We start from the raw sequence: 16,833 nt of genomic DNA on the forward strand, positions 1-16,833 counted from the left end.
ACATGGACTTGTACAGGGGTATATCCTCTGTACTTGGATCATATGGTCTACATGGACTTGTACAGGGTCCTATCCGCTGCACTTGGATTTCATGGTCTACATGGACCTTTGTATGGTTACATCCTTTGTACCTTGATCTGGTCTACATAGACTTATACAAGGTTATATCATTTGTGTAGTTGTTTTTCAGTGGTTTCCACAGTTTTATAATTACATTTGTTTTTCAGATGACATACAGAAACCACTTTTTTCAGTGTGATGTTGTGATGGGTTATTTTAACTATATCCTACTTTCTTTCTGCTTTCTAAATTTTAGGCTATCTGTCTCTGCAAAAATATGTGAGAAGACTGTGTTGAAACGTGTGTTAAAAGAACTATGGAAACTGGTCCTTAACAAAATTGAAAAGCAAATAGTGCTACCTCCTTTAACAGATCAATCAGTAAGTAACAGAGCTTTCAGATATAAATTCCAATATACTTTTGTATTTGTGTTTAATTGCTACTAAAAAAAAATAAAATTTTGTAGTGGAATACATTGAAGGAAATCTATACCGGAACATATGGAGGTTTCCATTGCGGACCATTTTTTTTAAAATCTTGTTGCTTGGATGTTATACTAATTAAAGCCCTCTGTATTTTAGTCCACAAGTTTGGAACAAACATGCAGCCATTGAATTCAAAGAAATGCTCGGACAGTTAACCTGTGTTTACATTCAGCGCGGCTGTGATTGGTGGGCGGTCTAGCGTGGCGTCTATTGGCCAGTTTACACCATGTGACTGTAATACTGTGCGTTCCTCTGTCCTCACGGCCGTCCGTAGCCGATCAGCTGCATGACACACTTGCTGTTTTGCATACTCCTCCGCCCCTTGCACCTGACCACAGGTAGGAACTCCTTTTTTTATAAGTTCTCCATCAGGTCCACTCCTCGCTGGACACTTCGTGATTGGTCTATTACATTTTGAACTCATTGGTTGACCTTTATGTTTGGGGGTATAAATTGGCATGCTGCTGATGATTTTAATATGGCTGAAGGGTTTGAGAAAGAGCTTTCCTGCTCGAAACAGCGGGCTGTTGCCGCTCCAGCCTATCTTTTTGATCACCTATTTGACACTTTAGCTCTTTATGGAAATGTCATAAAATGACAATTTTACTATTTTTGTGGTGCCAGCCTACCTCTGTTATTGATCTTGTTAATAAAATCAGTATGCTCACATTGCTTTTTTTACCGTACTTTTTGGTGCAAATTTGCTCTCCTACATGTATCCCCAAGTTGTTCTGCAAGCATTTCAGGTCTACTTTGTACCTGAGTTTAAAAGTAGTTTTAGACAACTCCAGCATGTAGAAAGCCTCTGCCTAGCAATAAATACTGTATATTACTGAGTGATGAATGTTTAGGCTTATACCTCCCTGGCGTTCAATTTTCCCAGGATTTCTGTGCAAACAGTGATAAAATTTATTTTTAAAACTTTTTTTTTTCTTGTAACTTGCCAAAATGTGTCAAGCAAGGGTCTAGTATACAGTGCAGGAGAGTATTGATGTGTATGCACGTTTATACTGTTCACAGCATGTTTTTTTGGATGGACATTTCTGTCCATACCGCTGGGGAGGTTAAACATGTAAAAAATATTGAACACAGTACAAAATCCCCAACAGTTAGACAATTGACAGCATAAAGTGACTGCACGTAAAAACAAAGTGCCTAGTTGTAGTCACAATTGGGAGTATGTCCCAGATTCCTCTAGATTCCTGAAAATGTGTTGCTTTTGATATGGTAAAGTAGCTAAGATGATTTGGGCCAAGTAGGTAAAACATCCAAACGAACTGTCTCAGGTGTTTTATGGCTATGTATAAATACTCAACCTGCTCTGGAAATTCATTCTGTCCTAAATGTAGTTTCACCGTGTGTCAGGTTGGGTACACTGGCCCACAGTCTGCTTGGCAAAAATTGCATATCTATAGAGTTAGAGCCAGTTCACACTGTACCCACTGCATTGCACTGTAAGGGAACGGCCAACCAGCAGAAACAATGGATATATGCTTTCACATGTTTTGGTTGCAGTTATGTGTGCTGCAGTACAACACAACCAGATGCATTTTTTTTTCAAACAGAAAATGTGTTTCTGACATTTTTTGAATGGCACACATCCACAACTAGACTGGTTATTTCTAATTTTCACTGCTGTCTTAGGTTTTACAAACAAATGAGTACCTGTTATCTGAAAGGTTGCTTGTACCTGCTGCAAAGTGTTAGTAGCTTTCAGTAATGACCTAAACTCCACTCCCCTCTTTCAAGTCTTCTGATCATTTCGATTGTTTCAAAATTCTCCACAAAGCAGGAATAAAATATCCCTTTTCACCCCTACAGCTTCCCTGGCTATACTTCCACAGAGGGAACGAATCATACACACCTAAAGAGAGATGCTGGCTGTCAGGAACCGTCCCGTGGCACGCCTGCGTATACGGTTCCCAACTGCGGGTTTGACCTCTTTCAAGAGGGGAAGCAGCCTTAGTCGAGCTACCACAAGGCTGTGACCCCTCAAACACTTCTCGCTGCCACCACTAGCTGTTGCTAGACACGTCCACTCTGCTGTCGAATGCTCAGCAATCCGCGTTTTCGTATTCGGGTCAGCTTTGCGCTTTAGGCCGAATACGGGAACGCCACGCACACACACACACAGTTGCAATCTTACACTGTAGTGAAGCAAAACCACTAACAGTCGTTACGAACATTACTTTTAGCCACTCCGAGCCTTTCCACTCTGCTGTCGAGTGCAGAAGTGCCCCATACACACAATGCAATTACAATCTTATACGGTAGTGTTGCTCAAACATACAATCAGGCATGGATTTATACACAGTTACACTTCAGTCTCTTCTAGGCTATGAGTGTTAGCTTAGTACAGCAGAAGTCAAACTTATGAAATAACGATTTAATAATATATAAAAATAAAAATATACAAAAGATTTACAAAAACAAAGTGAAAGTTACAATGATACACACAAGACAATTTGCAAAAATAAACAGGAAATAAAAAACGTTACCATCGTAGGTTAGAACGTGGTTGGCGGGAGAACGCCATTTCCAATTTGATCCCTAGCTATGCGCTACCTCCAAGAGAAGATGACCTGTGACTGTCCTAGCTGCTGTTTTATAACAAAATGTGTGCCCCGGGGCCACCATCCTATGTCCAGGAATAATCCAATTTCCTGTTTAACGCATGCAACTTCAAAGCATTCCTGTGTTAGTGTTTGATCTTTTCAGAGATTTCAGAACACTACCATAAACCCAATTTCCACAGGTAAAAATTGTATCAAAAGGACTTCAACCCTTCACCCATTTCCAGTAGGCTGTCATATGTAAATTTCAAACATTCCTGTGTTAGCTTCCACTGTCCCCAGACTCACTCGTGCTTTGGACATTGTTAGAGGATTGATGGACCTCTCACCCAGATTGGACTCCCTGTGATATGTGTTATTCCCAGAGGCAGGCAGATACACTTGACCCAGACTATGGTAGTCTTGCTTTGTATATTGGGACAATGGGCTGTCTCCAGAGTTTAAAAACCATGCAGACCAGCCTATTCTTCCTCAAGTGGCTGCTAATTAGCAGTTCCCTGCTACCCCAGGAACACAAAGCAAATGTAGTTTCACAGACAATCACACCTGAGACAGCAGATTAACCACCCTGGCGTTCTATTAAGATCGCCAGGGCAGCTGCATGAGGGTTTTTTTTAAATAAAAAAAAAAATATTTCATGCAGCCAACTGAAAGTTGGCTGCATGAAAGCCCACTAGATGGCGCTCCGGAGGCGTTCTTCTGATCGCCTCCGGCGCCCAGAATAAACAAGGAAGGCCGCAATGAGCGGCCTTCCTTGTTTTGCTTAGATCGTCGCCATAGCGACGAGCGGAGTGACGTCATGGACGTCAGCCGACGTCCTGACGTCTGCCGCCTCCGATCCAGCCCTTAGCGCTGGCCGGAACTATTTGTTCCGGCTGCGCAGGGCTCAGGCGGCTGGGGGGACCCTCTTTCGCCGCTGCTCGCGGCGGATCGCCGCAGAGCGGCGGCGATCGGGCAGCACACGCGGCTGGCAAAGTGCCGGCTGCGTGTGCTGCTCTTTATTTCATGTAAATCGGCCCAGCAGGGCCTGAGCGGCACCCTCTGGCGGTAATGGACGAGCTGAGCTCGTCCATACCGCTAAGGTGGTTAAAGGTGACGGGCTAGAGGCCTAATGAGCCATTTCCTTGCCCCAAGCTTGCAACTCAAGGCAACAGCTCCCTTCTAGCAGACATACACGTGACACAGGCAGAAAAATGAAAGAATATGTTCCTGTATTATCCTTAACATCATCTGCACCCCAATATATCACCACACTGGCTCTGCATATGTATATAGCGTGAGACAGCTAATATTGACGCAGAGCTGTGCCAGTAATTTGGGTGCCACTTTAGGCGATAACAAGAATTATGGCAATAGCAGCACTCAGCGACTCATTTGGGCGTCGGTGATTGCCGAAGCTCATTTTTGGGAAAAAAGGAGGTAATTAGGCAGCCAGGAATAGCTGGTGCCTGAATTATGTATATCCCCCAAGTTGGGACAACTTGGAAGGGGAATAGCATTGGCGCCACCTTCTGGTGCTGAAATTTGGCTACGGCCATTTTACGTGTGGTTGTAGTGGTTGGACTAGATAATCACGTTTTAGCAGCATTAGGAGCCATGCAAGTAGCTTTCACAGTGAAACGTAGACATCCAGAGAGGCCGAGTAAAAAAACATGGGTATGACTGGTTAAAACAGCTTGCGAATCTCAAGAATTACATTCTTGAAATGTATATAGGGAAACTGGCAATTTAGGTGCATAGCGTGCCTGGAAACTTGACGAGTATGTAAATTGCCACTAGGTGTCATAGGGTAGACAGTTTGAGTGCCAGAGTTTGGCTATTATACATTGAATTATGCAGCTAATCTATAATAAAGTACATTATAGCCCCCTTTATAACGGAAAATATTTACAGAACTCGATATATGCCAGTGTTTTCTCAACTGTATTGCACAACAAGGACATCTAAAAGTATTATGGATGAGCAAAAAACTGTGAAAAACTTAATCTTTATTAATCCATAAAAGTGCAGAAATTTGTAATAAATATAAACAGTCTTTAATCAGTAGAAACATCCATAAGCAAAAACAATCATATAGTGTGGTGTGAACCAATAGATATAAGCATAGGCAACAGTATTGATTTGTTTCGGATCAACTCACCCTTCTTCAGGCCTTTACATACACAATAAATATCTGCACAAGGTATATGAAGGGACCAATATCATCTGGACAATCACAAAGCCAGGTCCTACCACCAATATGAAAGACAAACAAAAGTCTGCATGGCTACCGACACCTGGGCAGAAAACACAGAAAAAAATGCAGCACGCAGGACTTTTTTTAATTGCATCAAATATCGGAATTGGAATCACATGTAAAATCACATGAACATTGGAATCACATTTAGTGTAAAAGAGCCCTTAAACACATTTTAGAGCTTTTTCTAAGGGATTTTAACAATATTGGGATCTTGACGCAGAAGGAATGTTGCATAGGCAAGTCTCTAGATCAGTAGCCCTGGAGATTAATGCAATTTCTCAATAATTCTTAGCTTCCTAGCATAGCTTCCTAGAACTGCCCTTTAAAGCAACACTGACGCTAAAAAAAATTATGATACCGTATAATTAATTGTATGTGTGTAGTACGGAGAAGGAATAAGTAGCAAAGAAATTAGTCTCACAGTTTTATTTTCAGTTACGGTATATAGCCCTTTTTTTTTATAGCATTGCATCATATTGTTATATTTGCAATTTGCTCTCTCTTATGGTTTAAAATACAAAGTGAGGTTTGCAAAGCTAACTTCTCTTCTCACTGAACCTTATCTGAAGCTGTCTGTCACTGATTTCTGGAGCAGTACACATCAAAGAAACAGTGACCAATTTGGTTGTGAAGCTCAGAGAAGCTCTTTTGCATAGTTAACAACTGAAGTTTCTTAACTCTTCTTGTTCTTGAAACAATATATGACTTGTTTATTTGCTCTTAATGTTCTATTTCTTAGCTGTACTACACATACAATTCATTATTTCAGAAGTTTATTTTCACTTCAGATTCCATTTAATACCAACTTATAATGTGCGTTCACATTTTACAAGGCAATGCTTTATGGCGTTATATAACAATATAACAATTTTGTTTTGTATAAGATGTATTCAAAGTTAGAATGCCAAACCATTGTACTGGGTTTAATGTGTCAAGCTGCAGAGATCCTTCAGCACGTAAGATGTATTATAGCAGAACTGAAGACAAGGAAAGAAAGCAGGGTGACTTATAAAAGTTACAATAACAGCAAAGTTTAAGGTCTTACATTTTAAAATAGTTTTGTGGATCTTGTCCACAATCCTGTTGAAGAACAAGAACATACCTATTACAATGACTGCTCATGGATAAACGTCCTCTTCTTTTTTTTTTAACAGCCTGTGGCTGAAGTTGCGGATGTTCTCCACTCATTCCTTGCTGTTTCTCTAATTAAAAAGTGCATCACCCCGTTTCCTACCTCTACTTTATTTCATTCCAGGTTTGACTTGTTTGAGAGTTTTAGTTATCTTGTAGAAGAAGCCATTAGTTATAAGCTCTAGTTTGTAAACTCTGTAACAGTAGCTGTGTGCTGAGTTGCGTTTTCCAAGAATATCTGCTCCATATAGTTCTGCAGCTCCTTATTTATCCTAAGGTGTATCCTGAAGCCAGCTTTTCATGTGTATGAGAAACATATTTAACAATTTCTGTCTCAGAGCAAACATAGACAGTATGACCTTTTGAAGACAAATGGCAGAATATTTGTAAGGCTGCACTCCGTATGCTACGCATAGAGCTTTGTGAAACAAATGAAGGTTGCTCACATGGTGACAGTTTAGCACATTTAATTGACAACCGGCCTTCGGCACTCGAAGATCACCGTGTTCGTTTTTTATTTATAGATACCTATTCTTCCATCACTTTATATCAGCTCATACCAGTCACAGGGGATATGTACTATACATGACACCGTGAACTGCAGATCATAACATGGCACACAGTGCTACTTAAACTAGCGCTGGAAAGCTAATAAACACATCAGGCTGTTTCCACTGCTGGAACTGACATGATGGCAGATAGATTGAACTTTTTTATTTTACATTCTTATGCTGTTGTGTAAATACACAAGATAGATTACCGTAGTTGAATTGTTGTTGGGTTTCAAAACTTCACTTAGAGTATTCCTTCCTTTTTTTTTTTTTTTTTTAAACATTTCATACTCTGAAAACACAAGACAACAAGGCCATGATAGGCAGGGCTGATTTTCACTAGGTACAATAGGCACCAATTGTTAAGACGGCTCAATGGTACCATAAAAAGAGAGAGATATGTGTGCTTCTAATTATAATATTAGTAACCACTGCCCAGATAAATTATCATATCCATTAGGTCATTTTGAAAATGACTAAACTATTTGATGATGGCCCCTGAGGTAAAGTATCTACCAGTTTCTCTTTTAGTGCTTCCGGTGACTGATCAGCTGACCATGTGACTCTTCTCAGAGCTCCTCTGGTCAGCATATCTTCCTTTCAGCAAATAATGCTATCAGGACATTGGTTAAAGGGTCACTCAAGGGAAGAGAATGCAATCTATTATTCAGGATTTCACCATCAGAAACACTTCCTATGTTTATGTATTGCTGTAAATTGGTATGTAACCCCACCCTAGCAGTAATGCTTATCCTAGGCTGATTAGATATGCAGGATAACCCCCCATCCCCACTCCAGGGCATTCTAGTAGGACAGTTATATTTTCCCTTGCTTTTTTCCCTTGTGCATGGTGCAATAGGGGAACCTTTTGAAGAGGTTGGCAGGCTGTTTTTGCTATGAAAATAACTTTATCAGTTACACGTTTGGTTGGCTTATCAAGAGAAGAAAACATTTTCACAAACACTGAAGAGACTCTGTCTAAACACATTATTTAATACAATTCTATTCTGGTTTCCCGTAGTTGAGGGGAATTCATCTACAAGTTAACAAGTAGACATTGTCCTCAGCATCTGTGACTATAAGGACCTCTAGTGCTGAAGAGCTCAGTGCTTGCATGGAGGGTTATTTCCTAATCCCTCTGCCCCACGTTATAAAAATAACCCTAAGCTTAGAGAGAGGTTCAACAGCCTAGTTTCAGCATTAAAAATCTATTCACTGCAAATTTCTATAAATAAAGCCAAAGTCTCATGGAATTAAGCATTCTGGTCTCTACAGACTAGATTTTTTTTAATTAGCAGTTGGGAGATTTGTAGTCTATATATACACTACAACGTGTGCCAGTTCTAGTCTCCATGGCATGTATATATTAGTGTATTACTGCCATATTTATATCAATTGTCACGGCTGACATTTGGCAAAAACTGAACATCACGTATGCTGTATGTGTCATGATCTTTTCAAACGCAGACACAAAACTGATATGTTATCATCTGTTGTGAAGCACATCCATATTGCATGGTCTGTGCAGTTCTGCCAAGAATTCCAGTAATTACAGTTTTTAGGATAATTGTGATATAACACGTTAGCATTTCGCTGTAGTGCAGAGCTAAGCAGATGGTTGTTTAACACGAAAGGGGTAGTACTGGCTTGCTACACGCTATATGTTTATCCTAGCTACATCTCTGTTAATAGATGTTTATAGACTAGACGTAACAAATTACATAAGCAGGATTACTATTACATTGAAGGCAGTGGGAGTCAGATCAACTCTCATAGGAAGAAGAGCAGCAAATATATTTAATATATTTGTGTACTATAACACCAACAAAATTGCATGTAACTGGACCAGTTGTAATTTCTATAATTTCCTCCATATTTGCTAAAAGCAAACCTGTGAGATCCTCAGGTGAAAAAGTTAGATACCTTACTTGGTAGAGGGCAGCCTCTGGTTCCTCTAGAGGCTTTCTACATGTTCCTCCCAACCACTAATTCAGCTCTGGGACCTTCTGGAAGTTCAAACCTCCACAGCTGCACAGAGCTACTCAGGCTTGGCTTAAAGGGGCACTACAGCAAAAAAATGTATAGGTTTGCACATATAATAAGCGTTACAAATAAGAAGTACATTTTTTCCAGAGTAAAATGAGCCATAAATTACTTTTTTCCTATGTTGCTGTCACTTACAGTAGGTAGTAGAAATCTGACAGAAGTGACAGGTTTTGGACTAGTCCATCTCTTTATAGGGGATTCTCAGGGATATATTTATTTTCAAAATCACTTAGTGAATGGCAGTTGCCCTGTCCAACTGCCAAAAAACTGTGTAGCGAGCAGGGAAGCTGGCCAGCATCTTTGTATAAATCCTTTTTAGGGAATATCTTTATAAAGAATCAAAGCCATTCTGAGAATCCCCTATGAAGAGATGGACTAGTCCAAAACCTGTTACTTCTGTCAGATTTCTACTGCCTACTGTAAGTGACAGCATTATAGGAGAAAAGTAATTTATGGCTCATTTTACTCTGGGAAAAAATGTACTTCTTATTTGTATATGTTTGAACATATTTTACATTTTACAGTTTTTCGCTATAGTGCCCCTTTAAAAAGAAGAGCCAGAGTGGCTCCGTGCTGCTGTGCAGGTGCGAGATGTCTTGCACCTGCACAGTGCTCGTTCACAGATGGGATCTTCATTGCTTGACAAAGCCCTTGTCTACAAGATTCCAGAGGTCCTAAAACTGGACCAGTGGAGGTGAGGGGACGGGGAAAACCTCAGGATTATCCAGAGTCTTCACTCTACTGAGGAAAGTACCCATTTGGGCCATGTTTGTTTTCTTTTAGGTACACTTTAAAATATACTTTCCTATAAAATGGTGTTTGTGTCCATTGCAGATATATAATGAATTTCAAAGGGCAAAATGCAGTCAGCTTCTTACAAGAACTGGGCATTTTTGCTTTATTTGTCTTCTGTAATCTACTTAGAGTTGTACACAGATGACCTTATATTATTTTAGAGGACTTCAGGCCATTACTGCAAAAAAAGCAATCATGTACTTCAAGAGTAGATATTTCAGCCTTGTTATTAACCAGAATAAAACAGCTAAGTGCTCATTTGTTGCCGGATACGCAATCTCTTTTTTTTTCTTGTTCAACACTTTTTTTTATTTTTGAGCCAAAAATGCAAGAACACTGACAAAATGTTTCAAACATAAGCTTAATGAGAGCACCAGAAACAATTGTGTTATAACAGAAGCAAGCATTTTAGAAACAAAATGACACCCTACGCTGGTGGTATTTCTGGTGATGTAATGCACTGCAGTGTCCTGAAAACAGTGACTTTTTACCTTTGTTTGCAAAGCCATAACCTGCAAAGTTAGCTCTCCAGTGTTAAACTGAACTGCATGCACAAGTTGCTTTGCTTGTGCTTGGGTACAAAGTCTTTAGGGCAAACAAATGTATCTCTCCTTTTGTTACCAACTGAGAAAAAAAGCAGATATACAGTGTTAAATATCTTCTTGTGTTTCAATACTCCAACTACAAATGAGATTTAAATTTAGCTATTTGTGTATTTTTATCTAAGGTGTTTGTATTCTCTACTTGGTAGCTCAGCATTGGCAATTATCATCTTAGGCTGGTGATATAGAGTTCTAATAAAACCTAGTTTGTGCTACAGTGGGAGGGGGGAGTAAAGGATGATGTACAGGTCTGTGTGGGTGCGTTTTCTGTAGACTTCAATGTCCAGGTATCCTCCCTTAGTGATGTGTAGTATACAGTCAAAGAAGGCCATTGTTCTGGTTTGTGTTTCTCTGAACAATATGTAAAGTTATCAACTGATTTATGTGTTCAGTGACAGAAACATTTATTATGACTGATGTGTTTTCTACATACCGTAGTTCAATAAATCATAAGGTATTTTCTTACTGTGCTCAAAGCTCTCCTTTCCACCTTCTTCATGTACAGATGAGTTACAATGGAGTGTATTTACCTAAGTTCAGTAAGCAGAATAACATGCGTAAAGTCTTACCACATGGTGAGTAGAGCAGAATGCAATACATTACATGCAATGCATTATACTCAACTCCTCACCCATACGACTTTACACACATTATTTATCTTATTGCAGTTTAGTGTATCTACCCCAATGGTAGATACTGGTGATCCTATGGTACATCCATGTTTTTGTATTTGAGTACAGTAAGAAGGTAGTTAGAGGTCCAACAACTAGCTTATTTTGTGTCACTGCCTTACTTTTACGTTGGTTATACTTTGACCTGAAATGAGAACCTTCACAGACTTTAACCATTGTTATTGTTGTTACTTTGCATGTATATTGAGTTGCTTGCTTTCCTTACGTTACTGTTTATTTTGTTGTTGTTGATTGTATGAACTGGTTATTGTTTGTTTTTTATTTCAGCCTTTTAAGTTTATGTGATATTTGAATGTCAAGAAATGAAACAAAAACAATAGATGAAATGTACCAGACACCAAATTCATTTTTCTTCATATTTGTTGTTCAGTAAACTGGCTTACTGCTAGTGTATTACTAAGTACTGTATGTGTTCTTTGATGAATGTGAAGGTGAAGCAGTTTGAACTAGTGTTCTGTGACAGAGAACAATAGACATACTTCATCTAATGTCACTGGAATTATAGGGAGGAAAGAAGGCATAGTGTACAATAAGATTCTCAAATACATCTGTCTATTCATTAAACAATGCCTAAACTCTGCATGGCGTTCCTGTCCCCTGTTATACCATTTAAATTTAAATGTGACAGTATTAATATTCATGATGTCTTCTTTGAATTTATTTGGATTATAAAATGTGTGTCTTTTTTTTCTCTAGGGGGCCCAAATGATTTTCAGTGCAGCTAAAGACCTTGGACAGTTGTCTAAATTAAAGGTAATACTGTTAAATCAATAGTTAATCAAGTGCCACAGAAACTTTAAATTCTGGATGCCTTATGTCCTTGTAATCTCACTTCTGCTGCTGTTCTTCTTTTTTTTTTCTTTGCTTAGTAAAAGTTCTCTACTGGAAAAGCATCTATTTATGTGTGTTCTCCAAAGATTGGATTACAGTATATTACTTATTGTCTTGGCCACTGCTAAGTATTACTGTTTCACTTTCTAAGCAATTAAGTGTGCTTTAGTCCATTGCACTAAATTTACATAACACATATCCCCCAACCCCTTGCAGAGCAATCTTAGTAGGGAAAGAGACAAAGGAGTTAGCTGATGAGGCAGTAAGCCTCCAATGCTAGCTATAAAACATTATAAGCTACTGTCCTGGTGATCAGCAAACACAGCACAATAACACTCAGTGTGAACCAGCCCTTACTGCTATTAATCAAATTTGCGCACTGACATGGTCTTGCATCAAAAATTATTTGTATTGAAAGCTAAGATTCAGAGGCTCATAGAATGGTGCTGCTAGCTGTAATAGTGCCCATGCCTTCTGCTAGTGATTTAGCACATGAGTCCTACAAAACCTGATAGAGGTATCCCACTTTCCCGTCACTGAACATTCTTGGCAAAACAAAAAGTGCAACATGCTTGTAAGACATTTCCATAAATTTGCAGTTCAATTTCAAAGACATTGCCCTCCTAATCCCACTAAAGGTGCCTAATTTTCATGTTTCCCCATTAACCCCAGAGCATTTTTCTTGCTGATTTTGTCTTTTTGAGAAAGACTTTTTTAATTCAATTGAAAGAGTATTGAATGCAGCTATTTCTTTTACAGTGTGCAGAATGCACACAGAGTAAATCTGATCATAGATAAACATTTGTGTAGTCAGGATCTAAGCAATCAAAACTCCCATGTAACTGAATAGAGAAGGAAGGAAAAACAAATGAGGATCTGAGGCTTGGCCCTTGTTAGAGAAGTTTAACGATTTATTTCCAAGTTCAAGCGGTGATACAGCAAAACAAGAAAGCACGTTTCGGACTACATGTCCTTTGTCAAGTGCTTGTCAAGCACTTGACAAAAAATGCTTTCTTGTTTTGCTGTATCACTGCTGCTTGCATATGGAAAATAAAGGTTAAACTTCTCTAACTAAGGTCAAGTCCAGATCGGATTGTATGTGTATGGATGTGATTGCATTGGAGGCTTGATGAACCTCCTACTTGGGTCTGTGACTCCCCATGACATACTGAATAAGGTCTGAGGCCCGGAAAAAAACTTTCTTGTGCTTTGGTCTGAGGCTTTTCCCTAAGTTTACCATTTTTGCAATGAAGCTTTATTTGAATGTCCAATAAATCTGCAATGTGAAAAGGATAGGTAATCTATGATTATTATTTTTAGTATTTATATAGCGGCGACATCTTCCGCAGCGCTGTACAGAGTTTTTTGTCTTGTCACTAACTGTCCCTCGAAGGGGCTCACAATCTAGTCCCTACCATAGTCATATATGTGTATGTATGTTTCGTGTAGTGTATGTATCGTAGCCTATGGCCAATTTTTAGGGGAAGCCAATTAACTTATCTGTATGTTTTTTGGCATGAGGGAGGAAACTGGAGTGCCCAGAGGAAACCCACGCAGACACGGGTAGAATATACAAACTCCTTGCAGATGTTGACCTAGCTGGGATTCAAACCAGGGACCCAGCTCTGCAAGATGAGATTGCTAACCACTACGCCACTGTGCTACCCCAACATTGATCTGACAGATGCTGCTATATTTATTTCCTTGTAGACCATGCCAGTTGCCTGGCAGCACTCTCGATCTTAAAGAAAACCTGAACTGAAAATTAAAAGTCAAATTAAGCATACACAAGTCATACTTACCTCCTGTGTCGTCTACTCCTCAATCTATTTTTCCTCTCCTGCGTCCTGTTTGTCCACCGTGATTAATGGAATTCTCCGTCCTCCATTTTGAAAATGGCTATTACCCATAACAGCTTCCTGGTCAGCACACTGTTAAACTGTAACATCGCCCACTTGAGCCATAGGCAAACATGGACACATCAGTTGTCCTCTCAGCTATAACTGACAGCAACTGATATTTTACTGACATATTTCAGTTCTGACAAAATGTTGTCAGAACTGGAAGGGATCACTGTAAGAAGAAAATGGTGAGCTTCTGAAAGGAACTGATGGCAAGGTAACTATGTAATGTTCATTTGAAGTCACTTCATGTGTTTATTTTAAATAGTTTTACTCAGTACAGGTTCTCTTTAAGGCATAAGTAGTGTCTGAATCAAAACCCTGGAAGAAGCATATGTCTATTCCAGTAAAACCTGAGTCAGAGTACCTGATCTGCTACATGCTTGTTCAGGGTCTATGGCTAAAAATATAAGACATGAGATCTGGAGCACTTCTAGGCAAACTGGTATTGTTTAAAAGGAAATAAATATTGCATCCTCCATAGATAACTTTAAAGGGTTCACTGTGAAAGCAAAACATTTCCTTACTCCACTCTAACACGCAGCCATACAATTGATAATCTTGGTGTGTCACTAAGTAAGAAACTTGATTCATTCTACTTCCATTTTACATGGTCTCATCAAAAGACACAGTTCTCCTATAAGAACAAGCCAATACATATCCAGCTGAAGAACTAAAATACGAAGTGCATCATCATTCATTGAATGGATTTCATTGCTTTAGGCATTGGTATTGCTTCCAACTGAATCTGATGATTTGTGATGTCAAAGGTTTCTTGTTTTTTCTTGGTTTTTTTTTAGAACTTGTGTAGTAAATTATTTTTCCCTGTACCTGGATAACTATACTGGGGCACCTATACCTGGCTACCCATACTTGGGCACCTATACCAGGCTAGCTATACTGGAGGAACCTATACCAGGCTACCTATACTGGGGACACCAATACCTGGCTACCTATACTGGAGCACATATAGCTCACTACCTATACTGGGGACACATCAGGCCATCAATCCTACCAAAGGGACTTATACTCATGGGACATCTGGCTACCTATACTGGGGCGGGGGTGGCTAGCTACATCTGGCTATATAGTACTGGGGGCCAAATCATACTGTAAAATGCTGGAATTCACAAGCCTATGGGGGGGGGGGGGGGGGTGAAATCACAATTTTTACACCCTTGCCATATGAACTATCAAGCCTAGAAACTGTCCTGCCTCAAGGTGCGATAGCCTTTGCTAGGATTAACTACATATTATAAATGGGTATATAGTGCTCCAAATACTTTATATTATATAGGTATATATTGTTCCAAAGACTAGTAATAATATGTCTTTTAAAAAAAATGAATGTTGGCTAACCTCCATTTTGGTATTATTTTATGTTTTAACACCATTACCATGCAGACATATTTTTTTTCTTTTCTGATCTACATGCGGCACTAAGCCCAGTCAGAGCCCATTGCCTGTATTTCAAGACAATTTATACAACCCGAGCAGCCTATCGCTGGCTACAAATCCCAGTTCATTAGAACATATGTCTCCCCCATGGGAAGATCTTTATGATGCCATTAGTGCAGAAGGAAAGACAATTTGTTTTGCTCACTTCCTGTAAAAATAAGACACCACATATGGATTGCATTTCAGCAGGCTGTCACATATTGTATATCTCATACTAGATGCAAGACACTAAGCAGATTCCAAGCCAAGTTCCTTCATGCATAAAAAGTGAATGCTAATGTACACCATGCACTTAACTATGCTGCAGCTCTGCAAACTGAACATGTCCCTTATGCTAAAATGTTGTGGTAAGGATGATACCATTTATTGATTAACCCAATAGACAAATATCCCATATCATTTTTTTTTTAATTACTTAAGGACCTCTGTTGCGAAAATCTTAAAATTTAAAATACATGTAAACATATACAAATAAGAAGTACGTTTCTTCCAGAGTAAAATGAGCCATAAATTAATTTTCTCCTATGTTGCTGTCACTTACAGTAAGTAGTAGAAATCTGACAGAACCGACAGGTTTTGGACTAGCCCATCTCCTCATGGGGGGCTCACAGGGTGTTCTTTATTTTTAAAAGCACTTAGTGAATGGCAATTGCTCCGTCCAACTGCCAAAAAAATGTATGGTGAGCAGGGAGGCTGGCCAGCATCTTTGTATAAATCTTTTTCAGGGAATGTCTTTATAAAGAATAAAGGCCATGCTGAGAATCCCCCATGAAGAGATGGACTAACCCAAAATCTGTCGGTAATGTCAGATTTCTACTATCTACTGTAAGTGACAGCAACATAGGAGGAAAGTAATGTATGGCTCACTTTACTCTGGAAGAAATGTACTTCTTTTTTGTATGTGTTTTAAAATGTACGATTTTTGCGACAGTTCCTCTTTAAAGAGGAACTTCAGCCTAAACAAACATACTGTCATTAAGTTACATTAGTTATGTTAATTAAAATAGATAGGTAATATAATCTCTTACCCACCCTGTTTTAAAAGGACAGGCAAAGGTTTGTGATTTCATAAGGGCAGCCATCTTTTTGGTTGAAAGAAGGTGACAGGGAGCATGAGACACAGTTCCCACTGTCCTGTGTCCTGATCACCCCTCCCAGTTGCTAGGCAACATGAACAACAACATAGGAAATCCCATCATGCTTTGCACAGCATCAGAGGAAAGAAGCCCGGACAGTTTTCTTTGATGGGGCGGAGCTTAGCTAAAAATGCAGATAAAAATTAGACTTCTATAAGAAAAACAAAGTTCTGATGCTGTGAAACAGTTAAAGAAACACCAAGCCTTTTCAGTTCTGCTGAGTAGATTTTTAGTCTGGAGGTTCACTTTAAGTCTCCTTACCAGTCATGAAGGGGTTTTGAATCTTGTGTTTTCAGTCTTAGGCTTCTTTCACAGCATGTCAATTGCATCGTG

The 16,833-nt window shown here is 39.2% G+C and overlaps 1 protein-coding gene across 1 annotated transcript in view; it reads left to right on the forward strand.

Annotated features, from left to right (window-relative positions):
• The window catches only part of UNC13C (unc-13 homolog C), a 784,159-nt gene that overhangs the window by 665,266 nt on the left and 102,060 nt on the right, over nucleotides 1-16,833 (forward strand). Inside the window, exons 28-29 of the mRNA XM_068275480.1 lie at nucleotides 317-440; nucleotides 11,871-11,927. Coding sequence (XP_068131581.1) covers nucleotides 317-440; nucleotides 11,871-11,927 — 181 coding nt within the window. The remainder of the gene's footprint in view (nucleotides 1-316; nucleotides 441-11,870; nucleotides 11,928-16,833) is intronic.

Source organism: Hyperolius riggenbachi, chromosome 3, assembly GCF_040937935.1.
Source record: "Hyperolius riggenbachi isolate aHypRig1 chromosome 3, aHypRig1.pri, whole genome shotgun sequence".
NCBI lineage: Eukaryota > Metazoa > Chordata > Amphibia > Anura > Hyperoliidae > Hyperolius > Hyperolius riggenbachi.